At 43.9% G+C, this 23,602-nt stretch overlaps 1 protein-coding gene across 7 annotated transcripts in view; it reads right to left on the minus strand.

The window, feature by feature from the left end:
• The window catches only part of Ccdc30 (coiled-coil domain containing 30), a 71,431-nt gene that overhangs the window by 16,731 nt on the left and 31,098 nt on the right, over window positions 1-23,602 (minus strand). For all 7 annotated transcript variants that reach the window (XM_051188652.1, XM_051188648.1, XM_051188653.1 and 4 more), the window contains 5 exons: window positions 21,063-21,267; window positions 12,726-12,905; window positions 9,467-9,676; window positions 8,547-8,701; window positions 3,039-3,183 (listed from right to left, as the gene is read on the minus strand). In XM_051188652.1, the coding sequence (XP_051044609.1) occupies window positions 3,039-3,183; window positions 8,547-8,701; window positions 9,467-9,676; window positions 12,726-12,905; window positions 21,063-21,267 (895 nt within the window). The remainder of the gene's footprint in view (window positions 1-3,038; window positions 3,184-8,546; window positions 8,702-9,466; window positions 9,677-12,725; window positions 12,906-21,062; window positions 21,268-23,602) is intronic.

Genomic DNA, 23,602 nt, shown 5'->3' on the forward strand with positions numbered 1-23,602 from the left:
TGGCATGAGCTGCCACAACCCCAGCCCCCTAAAAAACATCTCTTAACATTGCTTTCAAAGCCGGTTTACTGACAACAAATGCCCCAATTTCTGTCTGTCTGAGAAAGTATTTTATTCCTCTGTCTTCTTGCAGGATTTTCCCTTTCTCTTTGAACTTTGGTTTGACAATTATGAACCTACATGTAGTTTTTCTGTCACTCATCTTGATTGGCATCCTCTGACCTTTCTGGATCTGTGGTTCAGTATCTGTCATTAACTTCCAGATATTCTCATTCATTATTTCAAGTGTTTCTTCGTTTCCTTTGATTTTCCAGTATCTCCAGCATGTGTTACACTTCCTGTGTTGATCCTGTGGTTTTTGGATAGTCTTTTCTTTCCCCTTAAAGTTCCCTTTACTCACTGTTTCCAGGTTTCTGTTTTGGTTTCTACTGCCTGTCTCCTCTGCAATGCCATGCTTCTGCTTTATGAGAGTCCACACGCAGCATATCAACTACAGGTGCTTCGCATTTCTGATCATTCCAACATTCCCATCACATCTGGGTCTTGATTGTGCCCTGTTCCTCAGTTTCATCAAGTTGTGTCTTAAGGTGTCTTGTGAATTTTTCTTTATAGGCAGACATGATGAAGGAAGTTGTTAGAGACAGATATCTGTATCTGCTGGTAAGGCAAGGGGATGGGTCACATTCTCTACTCCTATGATTAGATCAGAATCTTCCAGTTAGCTACACCTTAGAGCCACAGCCCTTACACATGCTTCTTCCTCTGCCTTCATTTCTCCCATTTAAATGGGGGCAGAGTCGGCTGAAATTGCATGTTTGTCTTGCCCTGGGTCAGTTCAGTTCTGACAGAACCACATCGTGTTAGGTTCTAGGTAAGCAGTTTCTCTTATTAAGAAACTCTGAATGTCCCCCTCCCCAATACTCTTCCTGCCAAGAGAGTAGGGAGACATTCCTCAAATATTCACAGTGAGAACCCGTGTGGGGGGGGTGAAACCCACAAAAATGTGGGGGTCTCAAAACTGTAGAGTCCCCTAGAACACTAATAGCTCAGAATTGTCTTTTCACACTGAGCCTCCAACAGTTTGTCAGTTTTGGTGCAGGCTTTCCCACCTAATTCTCGTCGGGGCTTCTCCATGCATTGTATAAGTCTCTCCAATTTCAGGGGGCAGTGGCCCTGTGGTGGTTTGAAAGAAAATAGCCTCCCAAGGATATGACACTATTAGGAAGTGTGGTCTTGTTGGAGGTGTGATATTGTTGGAGGAAATGTGTCACTGTGGAGGCAGGCTTTGAGATCTCATATATATTCAAGACTGCCCAGTTACCTTTCCAGCACCATGTCTGCTTGCATACTGCCTTGTTCTGCCATGATGACAATGGACTGAACCTCTGAACTGTAAGTCATCCACAATTAAATGCTTTCTTTATAATAGTTGCCATGGTTGTGGTGTCTCTTCACAGCAATAGAAACCCTAACTAAGACAGGCCCTGTGACCCTACTTCTCTGATGGATCAAGATGTATTGTTAAAACTTTTCAGCTTGCTCGGCTTTTTATTTGCGGTTAGGATGGAGTAGGATAACTTCCAACTTCCTTTCATACAGAACCCTGAGCTTGAGGCGTTGGTGGCTCAGGACTTTAATCCCAGAACTTGGGAGGCAGAGGCAGGTGGATCTCAATGAGGTTGAGGCCAGCCTGGTCTACAGAGCTAGTTTCAGGACAGGCTCCAAAACAATACAGAGAAACCCTGTCTGGAAAAACAAACAAACAAACAAAAGAATTAGAGCTTGTGGGTTGGTGAACCCACATTCCTGGCCATCTCCCTCTTTCTGGATGTTTCTGACTCGTGACCTTTTTTTAATAAGCAGAAAACCAAGCAAACCAATGTTTCCTGAGGTATTCTGCTTTTCTGTATGTGTATGTGTCCATCTCTGCTTGCATACCAGCACAGGCCAGAAGAGGGAGTCACAGCCCCCGAAGCAGGAGTGGAAGACCACAGCAGGTCCTTCTGACTTCCCATCCAGTAACTTTGCAAGCACTTTTCCTCATGTATTGAATACCATCTTGTTTGTGTTGGGGCTCAGGGCATACCACCCCAAAAAATGACCATAGAATGGGATATATCCCTGTGTGCTGGCTAGTGTCAACTCAACACAAGCTAGAGTCATTCGAAAAGAGGGAACCATAAGATCCAGAAGTAGGGGATTTTCTTTCTTTTTATTTTCTTCCTTCCTTCCTTCTTTCCCTTCTTCCTTTCATTTTTGGTTTTTCAAGACAGGGTTTTTCTGTATAGCTTTGGAGCCTGTTCTGGAACTCACTCTGTAAACCAGGCTGGACTCAGAGAGATCCTCCTGCCTCTGCCTCCCGAGTGCTGGGATTAAAGATGTGAGCCACCACTGCCTATTGAACTTTCATCTGTATCTGAGGCAACCCCTTCCTCACTCTACAATTCTTCCACATGCACCCTCCCATTGTTTGTGTCCATTATGCTCCATAGGTTCAAGGCTCTTTCTAGATAGCTTAGGATGTTGTACAAGCTTTGGACATATGACCTGTTTTAAGTCTCATGTTTTATGGGACACCCATGTAATTAAGTGGCCTTACTCCTACTAATTTGCCCTATGTAAATTAGTCTTTAAAAAAGATATCTTTTTCATCTTTACTTTATGTATATAGATCTTTTGCCTGCATATATGTCTCTATACCACATGTGTGTCTGGTGCCTGAGGAGTTCTGAAGAGGATGTAGGATCCCTTAGAACTAGAGTTACAGACAGTTGTGAGCTGCCATGTAGGTGCTTAGAATCAAACCCAGGTCCTCTACAGGGAAGTCATATTTCCCTCCCTTCCACTTGGATATATATATATATATATATATATATATATATATATATATATATGAATGAATGATTTGTTTTCCTAGATAAATTTAGTAGATAAAGTATACTCAATGATAGCTAGCTAAATAGCAATAGCAATGATGGACACATATTCCAGTCTACGGGAATTAGGAAAACAGGGAAACATGTCTGCTACTTTCTTACCTCTTCACACTTCATTCTCTCATTTTCCACTTGTTTGCGTAGAGCCTCTTGTTGCTGGGAGTTGGTTGCTTCCTGTTGGTCCTCCTTATCCTGCAGGGTTCTCACTTGCCTCTGGAGCTCATTTATTTCCTGGCCCAGGAGTACCCTGAGGGCAATCGGTGCACATCAGATCACTCTGAGTACCTCCACACCCTGCAGGTGATTCCTAGACCTGTGACTTTTGGGCCAGCAAGAGGGAGCTTGTGGGTCCAGTAGAGTGAGGTACAGCTATGAGTCTGCAAGATAAGCGGACCCATGCAGGGAACCTCCCACGTAACAGAAGCTTTTTCTTAATTCTCCCTCATGCCATCAAAACCAAGCCCACAAGGAAGAAATAATTTCCCTTACGGCAGAGATGAGAAATGTGGCACTAAGAGCAGCTAGGACAAGGCTGAGGTAGGTTCTACTCCTGAACCCATGTTCCTTCTTCCCCAGTCCTTTCCAGGTTGGCCCTGCAATCTTTTGGCTCCACACACTGCTGGTACCCTGCTGCAGCTGACTGTGGACTGAGCTGCATCGATGGGGAAATTCACCTGTCCTGATGAGTGCCATCAGTCCCTGCTCTTTCAGAGAGACTTGTCAAGCTGCAGGTCATGGAAAGACTTTCTGAGGATTTCAAACTGAGAGTCTCGCATCCAGGAGATTCACCTCAATGAATATGATGATGGAGATGATGAAATAGCACTGATGAGCAAGATTCTCACCTGAATTCCGGGCATCAAGTCCTAGCACTGGACAGCCTAAGCCTAAGCATTCTAGGCAACCGACAGGTTATTGGACGTTAGTCTGATTGAGACATTGGCTCTTGGTTCTGCACCTCTCGCTCTTATGTCCCTTGGATATAAGTGAGTCACTCATTCTAAGGATTGTTGGAGCTTCATTCTACCAGTCACAACTAACCCTGTGCCTTCTTCACTGTTATTTTCGCCTTGTCCAAATCACTACATGTATATGTAGGTAATCCCTGCTGTTATCGTCCCTTTTTTTCTTTACGGTTCTGTTAGGTAGCTAGTTAGATATTAGCAACTTTGGAAGACATTGGGGTTGGACCCTTCCTTCATAATCAGTAGCTTACTAATCCAAGGATGAGAACAGTAGGATATTAAATACTGGCCACGGAAATGGACATGGGCTCTGGCTCTATGAGGAGCCATGATGACCTGAATTACCTTGAACATCCTTAATACCAAGTATTGAAACTGGTCTCTTACAATACTGTATAGCAGAGACATTCTGGTAAAGAATAAGGACATACCATTGCCTTCTTTCTGGAAGGTCAATCTAGACAGGCCTGTCAGTCTGGATGAGACAAATGCTGCCTCAAATGCAGACTGACACAACCATCTTTTGCCCATGTCTCCCCTGTTCTATATATAATAAACTGCCTATCTTCAATGCCACACTTTGCAGGTTTTATCCGAATTCTTCTGCAGACATCTCCCGAGGGCTGGGGAGCTGAGGGAAAGGAGTGAGATCCAGTGACAGTTCCATTCCTAGTTTGGGCTCAAGGGCCTGGATAAGCGCTAAACCCTGGAGCTGAAGGGATATTGAGCTGCTAGATCTGAGAAGTCCTTGGGTTATCTACAGCGCAGTCTGGGGGTTGAAAAATACGAAGTCTGAATCAAAAGAGCAACTCAGGGATTTGCTAGGAGCTACCAAACAGAAGGGACACTTCCCAAAATACATCGCTTCAGCGATGAAAGACTAGCAGGCTTGAGACTGACAAGGTCTGACAAGATCCTCCATTTCCCTATAGCCTGTGTCTCTTCACCAATCCATCATTTACACAGAAGACAGTTTCCTTCCTAACTCACAACTCAATCCTGGTGTTGGTGGTTGAACCCAGGGTCTCATGACTGCTAGGTAACTGTTCCACTCACGATCTCTTTTCTTAACATCCTTCAGTGACTCCCCCTTGCTTTTACAGTAGAGTCCCAACTATTCAATGTGGCCTGTCCTTCACCTCTGATTTCTGGACTCATTTTCTCACCAGGGACTACTCTTGAAAACCCACACAACCTTTCGTGATCCTCCTCACTCATCCTAATCTTCGCCTCTCAGCTTCCCTATGCCGACTGCTTCACTCTCGCCTTAAGGCTGTTACTGAGGAAGGCTTTCTCAAGCCCTTAGTCCCACAGATGGTCCTGCAAGGTGCTTTCATGGCCTTCTGAACCTCCTTTAGCATGGTGCTTGCCACATATCACTCCCGTTAGTGTGTCTCAGGGCAAGGGTATTCATTATAGCAGTATTCCAGCTCCTCTTTAAGGATTTAAATTACATCTACTTGTGTGTGCTTGCACCATAGCTTGCGTGTGTGTGTCAGAAGACAATGTACAGGTGTTGGTTCTCTCCTTCCACTATGTGAGTTTCTGGCATTGAACTCAGATTGTCAGGCTTGGTGTGGAGCATCTTTACATGCTGGGATGTCTCTCTGCTTCTCAAATTCCCTTAAAGTTTCTTTTTTATGATTTTGAGTATGTGTACATACACACCAGTGTGTACCAGTGTGTGTGTGTGTGAGTCAGAGGATGATTTTTGTGGAATTGTTCTCTCTTTTCACATTTATGTGGGTTCAGGGGATTGAACTCAAGTAGTCAGGCTTGGATAGCAAATGCTTAACCCACTGAGTCACTTCCCAGCCCCTCAAACTCCATTTAAAATAACAAACCAACTAGTTTTGGCAGTGCTAGGGTTGAATTCAGAGTTTTGTGCATGATTGGTAGGTACCCTACCATTGAGCTCCATCCTTAGCGATCACTATTTACAGCAGAAAAAAAAAATCTAAACTGCATTAAGCTCAGTACAGTGGTGCACATCTGTAGTCCCATCTACATAGGAGGCTGAGGCAGGAGGTTCACTTGAGCTCAGGAGTTCATGGCAAAGCCTGGACAACACGGCAAAATTCTGTTTCAGACAATCAATCAACCATTCAACATAAGTTATATTTCTATGTACAGTCTGAGGTTTCTAGATAACTGGAACCAATTAAATATATACAGTAGGGTGTGTGTGACATAAACTCACAGGACCAGACCAGAGGCTGGATAGGCTCACAACAGCCCACTGATTGGGAGCTGCTCCATCTAAGAAGCCGGAAGCCTCAGAACACAAGGAAGTGGCAGCACAACCACAGTTCCAGGCTGATGGTCTGAAAGTTCCCTGGGAAGCTGCTGGTACAGATCCACATTTAAAGGGTGAGGGTCCCAGGATCTGATGCCTTTAGTAACAACAGGAGAAAACTGCATTGTTCAGTGAAGGCCCGCCCTTGGGAGAGTGAGTTTCTCCCCCTCTCAACTTCCATTCCATCTGGGCATTTGGAAGTTGCTGCTCATTCAGAGTGGATCTCTCACACTCAGTACGACGACCCACAGGCTGATCTCATTCAGCAACCCTCACAGACACCCAGATGTATGCTTTGCCAATGTTCTGGGCATCTCTAAAGCCAGTCATGTTGACATCCAAGATTTACTGTCACTATGTAAGAAAATGCTGTACAACAATGTAAAACAATAGTATTTATGAAACTGAACCCCATCAACAGGAAATACCAGATGTCTGGAGTCAACAGACTCCTAAGTGTTACAGAGGCAAGGATGTTTCATGATGAGTCAAGAATATTTTGAATGAAATGAAAACAGAATGTACAGACTTTGTGAAATGCACTAAAAGCAGAGAAACTGGTATCAGTAAATATGTGTTATAAAAGAAGGAAAATCTAAAACCAATACTCAAGAGTTTCCACCATAAGAAGCCAGAGAACAACTGGCATTATAACCCCAGGACAAGCAGAAGAAAAGAATAATAAAATGAGAGCCTCAGCCAGGTGTGGTGGTGCATGCCTGCAATTGCAGCATTCTGGAAGCCGAGGCAGAAGAACCGATGTGAGTCTCAGGCAAGCTTGGGCATATAGTGAGTTCCAAGATAGGACTACAAAGTGAGACTGTTGTCTCAAACCAAGCAGGGTGCAGTGGCACACATGTAATCCCAGAACTTGGAAGGTGGCAACATAAGCATCAGGAGTTCAAGGTAAGAGGTCAGCCTGGGCTACATGAGACCCTGTCAAGAGATGTAGGGCAGTTGGGTGAGGTAGACAGATAAATGGAATCAGGAAAAAAAAATAGAGAAAATGAAATAAAGCCAAAAGGTAGCTCATTGAAAAGACTAATACAATCAACAAATTTTTATCTAGGCAGGCAAACCAAGATGCACAAAAATTAATATCAGAAATGAAACAGGGGCCATCCCACAGATATTGAAAGGACAACAAAGGATATTATTATGTCACCACAACATAAACCACAGACCTGGTAAGTCTGATGATGAATGGCATGAATTCTTGGAAGATGTAAACAATGTAAACTCATATAAGGAAAAATGGACTACATAGCACTTCTGTATCCCTTATAGAAACTGAATTCTGCTGAGAGTGCTAGCTAACGAGTAGTCCCAGAAACCTACGACACTGAGGCAGGAACATCTCTTGATTCCACAAGTCTGAGATCAGCCTGGGCAAGGCTTCCACCTCAGAAGAGTGAGGGCCTGGGAAGTTGGCTATGTTGATAAAGTGCCGGGAACCAAATCCCAGCTCTCTGCAAGAGCAGCAAGTGTTCTTAACCACTTAGCCATCTGTCTACTTCATCCCAACCCCTTCTTGTTGTTTTTTAAACGGGGGTTTCTTAGTTCAGCTATCTGGACTCGTGGCAAGTTTGCTGGCACTGCTTGAATGCACTGCTGGTATTGTTATCTGCCCCTTGACCTGCAAGTGCATCAGACTTGGGTCAGCTCAGGGTATACTTGCCTTTCGGATGTCCTACTGCTTTCTTGTGAGCAGTACTTGCTACTAGCTAGGATCTAACAGCACAGATTAGGCCACCATCTTGTGAGACAAGGCATCCCATGGCATCTCATTGAGTGTATTCAATCTTCATGCATACAAATATCTACCCGGTCACATACTCAAACATTCATTCATCCAACAAATATTTAGTCAGTAGTATTTTGTGCTAAGTCCTAGCATAGAACTTCTAACTATAGCTAGAAGTAAGATTCAGAGTTACAAAGTATGTGTGTGAACATCTCTATGTGTTTTTAGCGGACACTATAGTTTCTCAAAATATGTGTGGCTCATTTATCAAACAAGTGAGAAGTACCCATCATTGAGGCCCAGGGCATCCAAAAGAATGTTTTAAGTCAGAATCATAACATTTATTTTCAGGTGAAAAAAACCGATAGTTCTTACCCTTGAGCAGTTTGTTGATGCCAAAGATTCCTATAAGATCCAGAACTATGTGGAAGAATATTAGCCAATGATTAAAAAACATGACTTCAGTGAAGTCTGAATTTGTGTAGATCATATCAGGGAGTGAGGTGAGCAACGAGTCAGATTTCACAGGTTAATCCAGTTAAGGCAATTTATCAGTGCTCCAGATAAGACCTCCGTCCAGGAGTCGCGCCCCTGGTGGTCCTTACCTCCTCTGCTGCTCCTCTTGACACTGCTGCTGCAGCCTATTCTCATTGTTCTTTGCTTCCTGGATCTCGTCCTCCAGTTGCTTCTTATGCGAAGTACAAGCATCCGAAAGGCAGACTTGTCGAGCATGGTCTAACTTCTGCTGCAGATCCAAAATCTTGGATGAAAAAGTAAAACATGGAGGGTATGACCCCTTTTCAACAACCATTATAGCAAGAATAGGAGACAGGAGGGACTGTTAGGGGCTCTTTCCCATCCTGTGTTATAAAGATATTCTCATGCTTCGCACTGTAAAAAGGAATCTGTACACGCACGTTGTTTTGTTTTTCCTGTGTAGCCTTGGCTGGCCCAGAACTGGCTGTGTAGACCAGGCTGCCTTCAAATTCAGAGATCCTCCTGCTTGAAGTCATGTACCACCTCCCCTGGCATAAAGTGCAGTTCTAAGATTCAGTTCCTCTCTCTTGTTCACTGGCTTCTGCAAGTGACAGGCAGCAATGAGCTCCTAATGTCCTGGTCACACCCATTATTTACTGCTGCAGTTACAGGCCCAGGGATCCCTCCTGTTTCTGTTTCTCCAAAGCTGGGATTTCAGGCATGCATCGTGGGTTCTGGGGGGTCTGAACCCAGGTCCTCATGCCTGTATGGCAAGCACTTGACTGACTGAGCCATCTACCAGTCCGAGAAATTTATATTTTTTAGTTTCATACATTTTCCAAAAATACACAAATGTATTAGAATGGTAGTGGCAGATGAAATAAAATTACAAAAAAGAGGAAAACACAGAAAGAGTAAAGGAAAAGAATAGCCTGTGCCCAGGATCGCACACAACTGTCCTAAGGTCGTCGGGGAGCAGGGCTCTAGACATGTGCATGGAGTGCTGTGGGGAGTGGGGGCGTTGCTTCTTGAGCATGAAGATAATCACCTTTTCCTGTGCATCGGCCGCTTTTGATTTCTCCTGAGCCAGCTTTTCCTGAAGGCTCTGCTGGGATTTAATGATCTGAGCCTGCCTAAGTTCTTCCAGCTCCAGCTCCCGGACTCTCTGCTGACAGTGTTTCCATTCTGCCGTGAGTGACGAGTGCATCCTGGCGTTGTCTAGCAACTTCTCCTGGGCCTGCTTGAGTTCGATTTTGATCTAGAGATGGGGCATAAATAAAAATCATAAAAATAGGTCTGGAGATGAAATTAAATAGCAGAAAGTGTGCCTAGCATTTCTGAGGCACTGGGTTGGAGACCCATAGTACATGTGTGTTTGTTACGCATGCGGGCAGGTGCACACACACACACACACACACACACACTCACACACAGATAAAAGCAAACATGGAGGCTGGCAAGGTGGCTCAGCCAGTAAAGGTGTTTGATGACCTGAATTAAATCCACTGGATGCTACACAGTGGAAGGAGAGAACCGACTCCCAGAAATTGTCCTCTGACCTCTGTGTGTGTGTGTGTGTGTGTGTGTGTGTGTGTGCCATGGCACATGTACACCACACTCATTCACATACACAATTATGTTATTATGAATGCTGATAATCATAGGCATCAAGGAGTTACCACTATTAGATTAGAGATAAGTTTTTAAGTGTGAGTTACAAAAACTGTTGAGGATGTGATGCTGATTTTTTTTTTTTAACATTTATTTATTTTGTTTACAGTGTTCTACCTGCATGTATGTCTGCATGACAGAAGAGGGAACCAGATACACTACAAATAGTTGTGAGCCACTAAGTGGTTGCTGGGAATTGAACTCTGGACCTCTGGAAGAGCAGCCATCTCTCTGGCCCCAGTGATGCTGATTCTTACGTAATGCAGATAGAAACAGACCATATAAGCACATGAGTAACCCATGCACTGGCCCCATAATTGAATGATCTCACTTCCCAGAGTCCACAGAGTCACACTTACTGATATTAGCATGCCCACTTGGTCGTACATGTCTGTGACCTTTAAAAAGTAGAAAGACAAACCAGCAACCCTAACTGTTTATACTACACAGGAAAGAGTGCTTCACCCATGAGTTGGGCATTTCTGAAATAGTGAGCTTTACTAATTCCTGAAGACTAGAGAAACTCCATCTCCAAAAACGCTAATGGACATGTAAAAATCAAGCCACGTGGGGAAGAAAAGTAGAAAGAAATTACAACCCAAGAGCCAAATGCTTCCCTGTAACTGATGGGTCAAAGGTCAATAGGAAACAAATGATCACTAGCCTTGCCTCTATGGTAACACCGAGAGGAAATCCTAGATTGAGCATTAATGAACTGCCCCTTTCCAGTGAACACTCACTTTTTCTCCCCATCAAACCAGTGTAATGTCTCCGTCCTCATGTTCTCATTGGGTACTGATACAGGGGTGATACTGGTGGAGGGTTGGTGGCACTTTTGAAACATTATTGACAAACTATTAACGTTATCAACAAATCTGTTAATGCTTCCTTTCTTCTCAAAAGGAACTCTGACCTACCAAGAAGCCTGGAGTTTTTATTTTCAAGTATAATCTTGCTGCACAAAAACCCAGCAAGAGGTGAGCAGGGAAGGAAGAAAGCAGATGGAGGGGTATTCAGCGCACTGGATTGGTTCAGGGTCAGGAAACCTCAGCCTCTCATTGTTAGTGAGGAGGACACCTGTCCTTTCCTAGCACACTGTCCATTGACTCCACAGGCGTAGCAGAGAAGCTGAGGGCCGTGGCAGCCAGCAATGAAGCCCACAGGCACTGTTTAGAGATGCTATGAAAGTCAAGTGGTATTGGTGTAAAAGCTGACCTCTGCCTCCAAGGTAGGTTCTGCAGTCCAAAGAAGATCCCATACAGTGTCTCAGTGTCCCTGGTGGCACAGAGTATATGTGAGAATGTGACTGGGGTTGCAGTAGAGGTTGCGGAGATGCCAGTGTGCTGGCTTGACTCTATGTTGTTCTAGGTGGTATCCGCAGTCATTCCCTTTGGAACTTGTTAGATGGTACATCCAGCCATTCATAGGGATTGATTAGGATCTGTGCTGTTCTGGTCATTGCATCACAAGAAAGAAATAGTATTGCTTGAGTATGTTCAGAGTTCAACACTTAAGCTGGACACAGTGACATGTGCCTATGAGGAGGAGTTTAAGGCCTGAGTTGGTTTCATAATGAGTTTAAGACCAGCCTGGTCTACACGACACTGTCTCAAAACCAGCAAACTTCTTTAAGAGGGTTCAATTTGACATTCCTGGTTTTTGCCACTCTCAATTTGGCAGTACTGGGGATTAAACCCGGGCCTTGAACATGCTAGGCAAGCACTTTACCACTGAGCTACATTCTCAGGCCCTGCATATTCAAGTTTAGAACCTTATAGAGGGTTGTATACACTAGAAACTAAGTCTGTAATGTACATGTATAGAACTGAATTGTAACTGGAAGGATACATTATTTACATGGTGCCTTTTTCTGAACTTTCATGTGATGGAAGATGTCATTCTGTAAATATGTTTCTCTTATTGGTTAATGAATAAAGTCCTGTTGGCCAATAGGAAAGCAAGATAGGCAGGACTAGGAGACTAGGAGGAGAGAGAAAGAAGTAGGGAGGAGATTCAAGATGTAGGACATAGAGAAAAAAAAATGCCAGGCCCTCTCTCCGGTAAGATAAGACCATGTAAAAATATTTAGATGAATAAAAATGGGTTAATATTAAGAGCTAGCCAATAAAAAAATGCTAGTAACAGGCTAACAGCTTTGTATCTAATGCAGTGTCTTTGTGTGTTATGTGGGGCTGGTGTGGCACTGGGACTAGGACGGCGGGAAAACCTACTCATAACACCCATGTGTTTCCAAAAACACCTGTGAATCTGTGACCTCCCCCCTCATGGATACATCTACTGGGGAGAAATACACCTGGCTATACCCAACTAATGCAGGGAGAACAGTGACTAAAATTAAATTGAACGTTAAAAAGTTTGAGATAAAGATCTCAACAGATCATGTCACTATAACCCTTTTCCTGTTTGGGGACTGATACTATCTATGCACACGATGGCAGCAGATGAGGTGGAAGAAGGGAGTTAAGATACAGCTTGCTGGGCGGTGGTGGCGCACGACTTTAATCCAGAGCCCGGGAGGCTGAGACAGGCTGATCTCCGTGACTTTGAGGTCAACCTGGTCTACAGAGCCTTTCCCGCAAGGCTCTGAGTGGGAAAGGCAGTGCTGGGAGACTCACCTTGATGTTCTCCTCCTGAAGCAAACTGTTGTGCTGTTTCAAGTCTGAGCTCCTGCCTCGCTCATATCGCAGCTCCTTTTCAGCCGAGTTGCACAGGATCTGGAGGCGGTGCAGGTTCTGTCGCAGTTGCTGTACTTCCCCTTGATGCTGGCAATTGGCTTTCTCCCCAGATGTTAGATACTGAGGCAAACATTTAAGAAAGACATGCACTCGAGAGAGCACTGGTTCAAGCTGTCAGCACAACCGTAGGGATCTGAGTGCTCATGCGCAAAGGCTGCAGCTGTTGGTTCATTCACCTACAACAAACGATGCTTCTATACCGTAATTTAAAAGCTTCTACGCTGGAGTGAAAAGGCCAGAGGGGTATGGGAAAAAAGCAGCTGCGCATGGACAATTAACCTTTTTAATGTCTCATAGCAATGAAAGACAAACAGAGTAGAGGATTTTAAACACTCATTTTGAGTCTCAGAACTACAAAATCCCTCGAGAATTAAAACAACCAGGAACCCACACTATTTTGAAGATTTAAAGAAAAAATACATTTAATTTAAAATTCTATTTCGTTTTATGTCTTTGGGCATTTGCCTGCATGTACACCTGTGCACTGCTTGCATGTCTGATGCCTGTGGAGGTCAGAAGTCAGATCCCCTGGAACCTCGGAGTTACAGACAGTTGTGAGCTGCCATGTGGGTGCTGGGAATCAAACCTGAGTCCTCTGGAAGAGCAGCCAACACTCCTAACTGCTGAGGCATCTCTCCAGATCCACATTTAATTTTCTTATTTTGATTTTCGTGTGTGTGTGTGTGTGTGTGTGTGTGTGTGTGTGTATGCAAGCATGAGCACACACATATACACAGGTACGACATGGCGTATGTGTGGCAACCAGAGGACAACTCTCAGGAATTTGTTCTCCCCTTTCACCATATGGGTCCTGGGGACGAAACTCAGGTCATTAGATTGAGCAGCAAGTGCCTCCTACTGAGCCATTTAACTAGCCCACTTAAAAATAATAAAATGAAAATTTAAATACAAACCAAAGTTCAAATATTGGTTTCATAGGAAGATCATTCCTGTTATGAAACTAGAGTGAAGATATGGGTTTTTAAATCTTCCCATCTCAGGATGTGGATGGGGTGGGCCAGAGTGAGGATACAGGCTTTAAATCCTTCCATCTGGGGATATGGATGAGATGGGACACAAAATGAGTCATCAGGCCAAGCCCTTCATGGTCCTTAGCCAAGCATCCTTTAGAATCTGATTCTCCCCCTGCTCCAAAAAAAGGTTTCTCTGTGTAGAACTTGCTCTGTAGACCAGGCTAGCCTCAAACTCATAGAGATTGGCTTGCCTCTGCCTCCCAGGCCTCTGCCTCCCAAGTGCTGGGATTAAAGATGTGTGCCACCACCACCTGGCCCCAGAATTTGATTCTTTCTTAGCTTTCTGTAGGAAGATGCTTCATTGTTTGTTTCAGTGTATTCATGTGATATTTCATTGTAAAGAGATGGAATCATGGGGCTGGAGAGCTGGCTTAGCAGTTAAGAGGACCAAGGTCTGACGTGGGATAAATTCACCACGATAATTTATGATACCATAGGAGGGCTTTGGGAAGGCAAATCACTATTCTTCCTTGGGACCATCAAGTGAGAACTGTTTGCTTTTTGTGGGTTGTTAGCAAAGGGAAGCAATTGGCGATGCAGCCAGAGAATCAAACTCTAGACTCTAGAGTCTAGAGGAAGTAGACCTAGGTTTCATCACTATTTCAATGTGGGTAAATACCTCCTATCTTATCCTAAAGCCTCCATCCCTCCACCTGTAAGATGCACCTGATTATACTCCTAACCCATCATATAATTTAATGCACATGGGTGGTCTAGTGTGGTACCCAGAGCACAGCAAAATACCCAAATATTAGAAACAGTTTTAAGCCCACACAATTAAGATAATACTGCTTCCAACTTGGTTCAAGAGTAGTAGGAAAGTAACCTTCCCTGGACTAGTGTTAACCAGATGGTCAGCATCAATAGCTGTTGTCACAAAATACTTCTGCATACACACAACACACACACGTAGGCATGAGAAGAATTATAAAAATTCAGAGATGGGTGTTTACTTAATAAAAACATGTGTCTCAATGGGTAGCCAGGAAAATTAGGGGCTATAATATTTGGGTATCAAATATCTAGTAAGATGTACACAGAATATGTGAAACAAAACAAATGTAATCCAATTAAAGCTAGCAAAAGGAGCTGACTAGACATTTCTCTAATGACAATGTGTATGATACTGATGAAAACATTTAAAAATACATCATGCCATTACTCATTAGGAAAAAATAAAACCAAAGCCACGATGAAATACTACTTTATAGACACTAAAATGAGACCATTACAGTCTTGGCAAAGATGGAGAGGAGAAGCTGAGACCATGTACATTACTTGTGTGACCCACTAATTTTATTCTTTGATGTTGACATAATGGAATTCGAAATATATGAGGTCTTGGCATGGTGGTATATGCATGGAATCCTGGCACTGGGGAAACTGAGGTAGGAGATTCTAGAGTTGGATGCCAGCCAGCCTGGAATTATAGAGACCTCCCACTCAAAAACAACAACAAACAACTCCAAATGAAACATGAGATGGCTGTGCATAAATGTTCACAGCATTCCTATTTGTAATAATCAGATGACAACTAATGTAAAATATGCTATAACCATAAAAGACATAACTGACCTGAAAAAGAATGATGAATCACTGATAGATACTAGTTATTATCTTGAATAAGCTTTGAAAACCCATAACTCAAAACATGTCAGCCACAAAAGGTCATCTATTACAATGCTAAATATACAGAAAGACCCAGAGTAGACAAACCGATGGTGAAAGTAGGTAGATTAGTAGTTGCCTAAGGCAGGGGCAATAAAGGAAACAGGGAGCAATGTAATGGCAGTGTCCTAGTTAGCTTTCGCTGTCAACTTGACCCAGCCGAGAGCCAGCCAAAGGAATCCCAGCTGAGGAATTGCCCAGGCCAGATGTGTGGTGCTACGCTGTCTGACATCTCTTGCTTTCAGAGACTGTAGTCTTGTCTGACCTTGCTGCCGAGTTAACAATGCACCTTGAGATAATTTAAAAACCATGCACTTAGCCTGCTCTACTACTGTGTACTCAGCCTAAGTTTAACCTGCCTTTAAGAGAGCAATAAAACCAACCTCACCAAGCCTTGCATTTCCCATGCCATTGGCTTTTACAGGCTAGGCTATGCACAGCTTTAATCTTAAATTATGGACTCTTCCATACTTTGACAGAATAATGTTGTGTTTCGTGTGTGTGTGTGTGTGTGTGTGTGTGTGTGTGGTGGAGGAGGTGACCATTTGCTGAAAACAGCCAGCAGATTGAAAGCAACCTTAAACAAAATATCCCCAAAATGTTGGAAGCAACATGAGGATATAAGCTGATAATATCCGTGTGAGGTCTTGAGTGCTACATTTGATCCATTGGGATTAATGAATAACCTCTTCCCTTATAACGCTCTGTATAAAAGTATATTTCATCACCCAGGCCCTGGACCGGCAAACAGCTACCCAGCTGCTTAAGCTTGCCCACAAGTACAGGCCAGAGACAAAGCAGGAGAAGAAGCAGAGTCTGTTGGCCCTTGCCGAGAAGAAAGCTGCTGGCAAAGGGGATGTCCCAACTAAGAGGCCTCCTGTCCTTCCAGCAGGAGTCAATGCAGTCGCCATCTTGGTGGAGAACAAGAAGGCTCAGCTGGGGGTGATCGCCCACGATGTAGACCCCACAAAGCTGGTGGTCTTCCTGCCTGCGCTGTGTCGGGAGATGGGGGTCCCCTACTGCATCTTCAAGGGAAAGGCCAGGCTGGGGCGGCTGGTCCACAGGAAGACATGTACCACTGTTACCTTCACACAGGTTAACTCGGAAGACAAGGGAGCTCTGGCTAAGCTGGTGGAAGCTATTAGGACCAATTACGACGACAGATATATGATGAGATACGCCACCACTGGGGAGGCGATGTCCTGGGTCCTAAATCTGTGGCTCGAATTGCCAAACTGGAAAAGGCAAAGGCCAAAGAATTCGCCACTAAACTGCGTTAAATGTACACTCACTGCTAAGTTTTCTGTACATAAAATACAAATTTATCTTTTAAAAAAAAAGTATATTTCATTCCTTATTTTCTGTGCTGCTCAATAAATATAGAGAAAATCGAAAATCCCCTTTTTAGGCACAGACATAGGGCACAAGCACAACAAACAGGCGATAAGGACACGTCTCCCTCTCCCTCTCTCATACACACACAACACACACACCACAGACAGACCATAGACCACAGATGGAAGGAAGTAGGAAATTCAAATTTGGACTCCCTCTTTGTCAAACTACTCCAAGAGGGAGTTCATTTTCACAATGGGATATTAGTGGTCTGATTGTTAGTTGGATAGGAGAGCCCAGCCCACCAGGGTAGCACCATTCCCTGGGTAGGCGGTTAAGGAAGCTAGTGGAGTCTGTGTGGTCCACCAAACAGAGCTCCTTCACGGTTTCTGCTGTACTTCCTCTGCCGTGAGTGAGCTATTAGAGCCACTATGCTGTGTGGAATGGCAAGTAGGCTGCCTGCAATTTCTGCCTGAGCTCCTGCCCTGCCTTCCTCAATGATGGACTGTGACCTGGAAGTGTAAGCCAAATAAATCCTTTCCTCTAAGTTGCGTTGGTCGGAGCGTTTTATCACAGCAACAGAAAGAAACTAGAACAGGACGGATGATGTTTCTAAGGTGACATTGTGGACCCAGTCAAAACAACTGAAGAACCAATTCAAATGTTTACACTGAATGGGGGTCTTAGTTACTTTCCTGTGATAAAACACTGTGACCAAGGCAACTCATATAAGAAAGCATTTAATTAGGTATATGGTTCCAGGGGGCTAAGGCCATGGTTGTAGGAGCAGCTGAGAGTGCAGTCTCCAACCACAAGCAAGAGACAGAGAGCACATTGGGAATGGAATGGTGCTAGTCTTTTGAAACTGTAAGCCTTCTCCTAGTGATACATTTCCTCCAACAACATCTAACTTTTCCTAAACCCTTCCACCAACTGGGGGCCAAGTAGTCAAACATCTGAGCCCATGTTATTCAAACTATGTCAATAATTGCATTTCAAAATAACAGAGAGGATGGAGACGTGGTTAAGAGCATGTGCTCCTCTCTTCCAGAGGACCTGCTTTGATTCTCAACCATGTGTTAACTCAGTCCCAGGGTGCACAGACATACTACATGCAGGCAAAACACCCACCCACACACACATTATATTTTTAGTTAAAAGAAATAGAACCTAGTATCTTCCTCCTAAACTTTTCACATCTTTGACCCAGAAAAACCAAGACCAAGTTGTTATGTCCCCAAATGCAACTAACCCAAGTGCTATGGGGTAAGCCCCATAGACATGCTGCACATCCCACTGGGTGAGACATGAGAGAACAGCTTTATAAGACAAGGAGGGAGATCTCAGGCCAAAAGTGAATTTGCAGCCTTGTCCAGCAGACAACAGGGATATCAGAATGTCCCACTGATTGAAATGCCACCAAAGTCCTGGACAAAGGTGAGGCATGAGGTCTGGTTTCTGTTGAAGCTGCAGTAAGGTGGGTCCTGTTCTTGTTTATAGAGGTGACACAGCTCTCTAGATCACCTTCAAACACTGAGCTTAGCTAACACATAAACACATATATGGCATAGAGAACTCCTTGATGACCAATGTGTGTGGGCAGCTGATGACTGCTTATAGTGGTCCCTGTGGTTTGCTTAGGCAGTGTAAGTGGGTTCTGCACTCACTCATCCTGAACTTTTCAAATAAACTTCGATACTCAGTGCTCCATCACCCCCCTCCAAGCTAGACATCCACCTCGAGTTTTGAGAAGAGTTTAGAAAATGACCAGATGGGAAGAGCAGGCCCTGTTGGACCACAGACCATTAGCTGGACCCTAATTCGGGTGTTAGCTTCATTGACCTTATTCACTGCATTCCAGGCAATTCATCTTGGTTGAAGACATAACTTCAACTTTTTTTTCAATAACTCATGGTCATTAGGGGGGAACACTTACTGAATTACACTAGAATTTGTTGAAGCCCCAAGAGATTGTGTGGTCTGCAGAACTATCTTCCCTTCCTCAAAGTGGATACACTCAAAATGTCCTTAGAATTTTTTGCTTATTTTGCAGTTTCAAACTGTCTATTTGTCATTATTGTGAGTGTCCCTGTTTCTGTTGTTTAGAATTTCATGCAGGTATGCAATGTTCTCCATCAATCCACTCACTCCCATTCTTCCCCACCCTCCCTCCACTCCTCCTCACTGTTTTGTTCCTTGTTACACGGTGTTGACTAACAAGTGCTTCCAACAAAGGGGAAAGATACATTAAACTAACAAATTAGCCAGGAATTACTTTTCAGACATTAAGTTACATGTAGGCAAAACTTTTGTAATCTTAGCTGAGCATGGTGGCACATACCTCTGATCCCAACACTCAGGAGTGAGTGAGCCAGGAAGATTGTGAGTTTGAGGCTAGCCTGGGCTACATATTGAATTTCAGGCCAGCCTGGCTGCAAAGAAACACCCTGACCCCCCAAACCAGCAAAACTACCACTAACAAAACCCCAAATAACAATAACAAAGATTTTTGTAATCTTCATGTCCCATTCAGCATCTTCTCACACTTGCTACTCTGGGGTCCAAATGGGACTTATTGTTGGGCATTTGATGGCATGCTTTTCTATGGGCTTCTGAGCCAAAGAAGATCTGAATCTGCTTTCCTCTGTGTGTGTGTGTGTGTGTGTGTGTGTGTGTGTGTGTGTGTGTGAGTGAGAGAGAGACAGACAGAGAGAGAGAGAGCGCTCATTCTGCTGCAGCACAGGCTGCCTTTGAACTCCTGAATGGTCCTCCCTCTTCAGTCTCTGGTGAGTCTATAGTGATGAGCCACCAAACCTGGTTATATTTTCTTTAATTACTGTAGTTTCTCCAAGTTTTAAATTCCATTTCCAAATGTACGTTTTACTCATCTCCTATCCTTTTCCCATGCTGGACTCAGATCCTGGGCATGCTTACATTTCCAGCCCTCGACTTACATAAAAAAAACAAACAAACAAAATGAGCCGGGTGGTGGTGCACACCTTTAATCCCAGCACCTCTGGGAGGCAGAGACAGGTGGATCTCTGTGAGTTCGAGGCCAGCATGGTCTGAGCTAGTTCCAGGACAGCCAAAGATATACAAAGAAACCCTCTCTTAAAACAAAACAAAACAAAACACCCCAAAACTAGTTGTGTCCCATGCCTTTAATCCTAGCACTTTGGAAAGGGCTACAGATTTCTGTGATTCAGTCTGGCCTCTATAGTTTCAGACCAGCCAATGTTACACCATGAGATACTGTTTCAAAATAAGCAAATAAATAATAAAAATGAAAGGTTTGCCTATGTTTCTCTGTGTGTGTATCTGTGCATGAGACTGCAGGTGCCCTACCCTTCAAGTTGGAGTTTCAAGCCGAGCCATCGGGAGTCACCTATTGTGGGTTCTAAGTTCAGGTTCTTTGCAAGAGCAGAACTCACTCTTAACTGCTGAGTCAGCTCTCCAGCCTTCCGTTTGGTAAAGTATTCCCTTCGCTTACTTCTCAAGTATGTTTTATCAACCTTTTTTTCCACTTACAGCTCAGGCTAACCTCAAAGTCACTAAGTGACAGAGGGTGACATAGACCTCTTGATCCTCCTACCTCTACCTCTCAAATTCTGGGTTAGCAGGACAGCCCCTGGCATTTTGTCTGCGCTTTGAAGGTGGTTTACTTGCAAATACAGCAGTCTTCTGAGGGTCTCAAATAATTTCCGGGAAGGTACCTACAGAGAAATTTTACTCTGTACAATGGCGTCCTGTAAGATTAAGAACCAAAGTGAGGCTGGGGCTGCTCCCTTTAATTCTCTTACAGGTAGACCATATTTAAAACAATTCCCTGAGGTCATTTTCTCTACCAAAATGAACACTTGGTTCACTAAGCCACCTGGAATAGGTAGCCATCCTTTCCCTTGACCCACCGAAGGCAGATGTGTTCCTTCTGAGCCCGCTTCATGCTTATGGCTCAGAGGTGACTTCCATGTTTAAAACCCACAGGAAGGCAGGAGGAGAGAACTGCCCCAATAAGGTGAATCAACCGGTTCAGGCTTTGGTTGTAAGTTTATTACCATTCAAGCTGTGGCTGGAACATTGCATTAGAAACAGACATGAAGAACTAAGATGGTAAAAGTGATGCCTATCTCCAGGGCTAGTCCGAGGGACCAGACCCACAGAGGGTGTCTGCAGAACCTACCTGGGTGCTACTGTCATCTGAACTATCCCCACATGGCTGAGACTGGATGCTCAGCTCTTCTCCAGGCCTTTCTCTGGGCTCCTTGGCCAACAGCTGTTCATGGTCTCCATTCTGCTGCGGCCCCTCCTGACTCTCTCTTGGAAAAGCGGCCACCTTCACTGACTCCTTTGGCATCTCCTCCTGCTTACTTTCTCCTAATTCAGAACTTGGTACAAACACAACAACAAAAGACCCATCACACAAGTATTCTTGTGGCAGAATAGTGAAGAAAATCCTACACACTAGAGAATTTTTTTTTTTTTCAAACTTGAATTGTATGGCTGGAAGTTGTTCTTGTGCATTTTTATAACAATGACTCTTATTTTTTCACTCACAGACAACGAGATGATCCATCATCTATTTTCATTTACAGCTCAACAACCAGTTTAAATGATTTTTTTTATCCTCCCTGGACTTTTAGTATTGTACTGGGCAGATTCAGGTCATAAAGAGTTCCAAATGTCACTCAAGAGCAGGTACTTCAACAGGCAATGGGACTACGGTGAGCTGTGAGAGGTTTATAATTGAGAACTAAGGAAATTTAGACAGTAATTAGGTCTGGTTAAGTGTATGTGTACACACACACACACACACACACACACAGAGAGATATTGGTAGGAGATTTTAGTACAGATAAGAACACAAGAAAACAAAGTATCCCAGGATGGTTGAACTAATAACATCTGGAAAGCTAGCAAGATGGCTCAGTGGGTAAAGGAACTTGCTGCTAAGCCTGATGACCTGAGTTTGGTATTTGGGACTCAGATGGTAGAAGAATCAAACCCTTTTAAGTTGTCCTCTGATATTCATAAGGGTACTGTATGCTTGTACCTCCCATTCTCCACTTAACTGTATGGGTTTGTTTTTATTTTTTTTTTAAATAGAAATTAAAAAAAAAAAACATGCCAGGGAAACTCAATGAGAGGCTGTTGTCTCCATCCACATAATAAAAGTCAGGAATGGGAACCACGATTGTGTCTGGAGAGACTTCCAAGTCAGTGTTCATGACATCCACCATCTATCAGATGTGGCAGGTGAGGGAGAACAAGGTACATTTGGATTTCTAACTGGGGCAAACTCATGAACAGACTGTGGACTAGGGGGAAGGGTGTGCATAAGGCACGGGTAGATGCTTGAGGATCCAGACCCAGGGGAGCAGAGGCAGAAACCTCAGCACTGAACACAAGGAAGAGGAGGATCATCTTAGACAGGAGCCAAAGGCTTGTAAAAAAAAAAAAAAAAAAAAAAAAAAAAAACAAGCAGAAGGGGCTGGAAAGCCAGAGAAGAGGGGGTACTCTTGAGAACTTAAGCCTCGGAAACAGAAGGAGGGGCGCAGCTTCGGCCATCAAGGAATGTATAGAAGATGGAGTAGATGGAGTGCTCACAGACATGCTGGGAGGTCTTGCTGCATTGTGTTTCTGCCATCTTCCTTCCTTTTTTTTTTTTTTGGCGGTGCTGGGACTGACTCCAGGGCTTCCTGCATGCTAAGCCCTCTCCCACTAAGCTACACCCCAGTCCCACTTTTATTTCCATTCCCTCAACCTGAAGTTCGTTTGGGACATCTTGGAGGCCAGCACTGCATGCTTCACCGATCACAGTTGTTACAGTCAAGAGGGCAGCTGGCAACACAAACCAAGCACCATAAAAATATTCAGAATCTGAGGCTGGAGAGATGGCTCAGCAGGTAAGAGCACTAGTTGCTCTTCCAGAGGACCTGGGTTCAATGTTTAGCCGACAGCTCAAAACTATCTGTAATTCCAGTTCCAGGGAATCTGATTTCTTCTTCCAGCCCCCATAGGTACCAGGCATGCATGTGATGCACGGTCATACATGTAGGCGAAACACCCATACACATACAAATAATTGATTAAAAAAAAAAGAAAGCCCAAAGCCACCTTAAAATGTTTAGATTCTGAAAAATTGTAATCGATGAACATTCATTGTTCTGTGGTCTGTGAATTGAACTAGGGTTTCACACATGTTATACAGGTGCTGTTGAGCTATAACCCCAGTCTCCATGAATATATTATAACAGTAATATCAAATAATTCATAAGATTAAAGCTGAGTATTCAAAGCTGCTCATAATGATGTTCTAAAAACAACAGCTAAAGGAGACACACTGCCCCTGCCTGGACATGGTTTCATTGCTACCCCAAAGGGGCTCTCTTGAGCAAGCCCGCCACCGAGACATTTTGATCGGGAAACCCTTCAGCCAATGAGGTGGGAAACAGTCAAGGATTACTCCTGACATCAACCTCGGGCCTGGACATGCAGACACACAAACATGCACACACACCTCCACACATGCAAACATGCACACACATGCATACACACAGAAAAAAGAACATGACTGTCCCCTCCTTGCTCTCAGGCATATGTTCATCCTGCTGTAATGCCATCTGCTGGAAAGTCCTCACCAGAAGTGGGTGCCATACTTCCGAACCCCCAGAACTATGACCCAAATAGACTTCTTAAAAAATACAGCCTCAAGTATTTTGT

The sequence above is a fragment of the Phodopus roborovskii genome, unplaced genomic scaffold, assembly GCF_943737965.1.
Source record: "Phodopus roborovskii unplaced genomic scaffold, PHOROB, whole genome shotgun sequence".
Taxonomy (NCBI): Eukaryota; Metazoa; Chordata; class Mammalia; order Rodentia; family Cricetidae; genus Phodopus; species Phodopus roborovskii.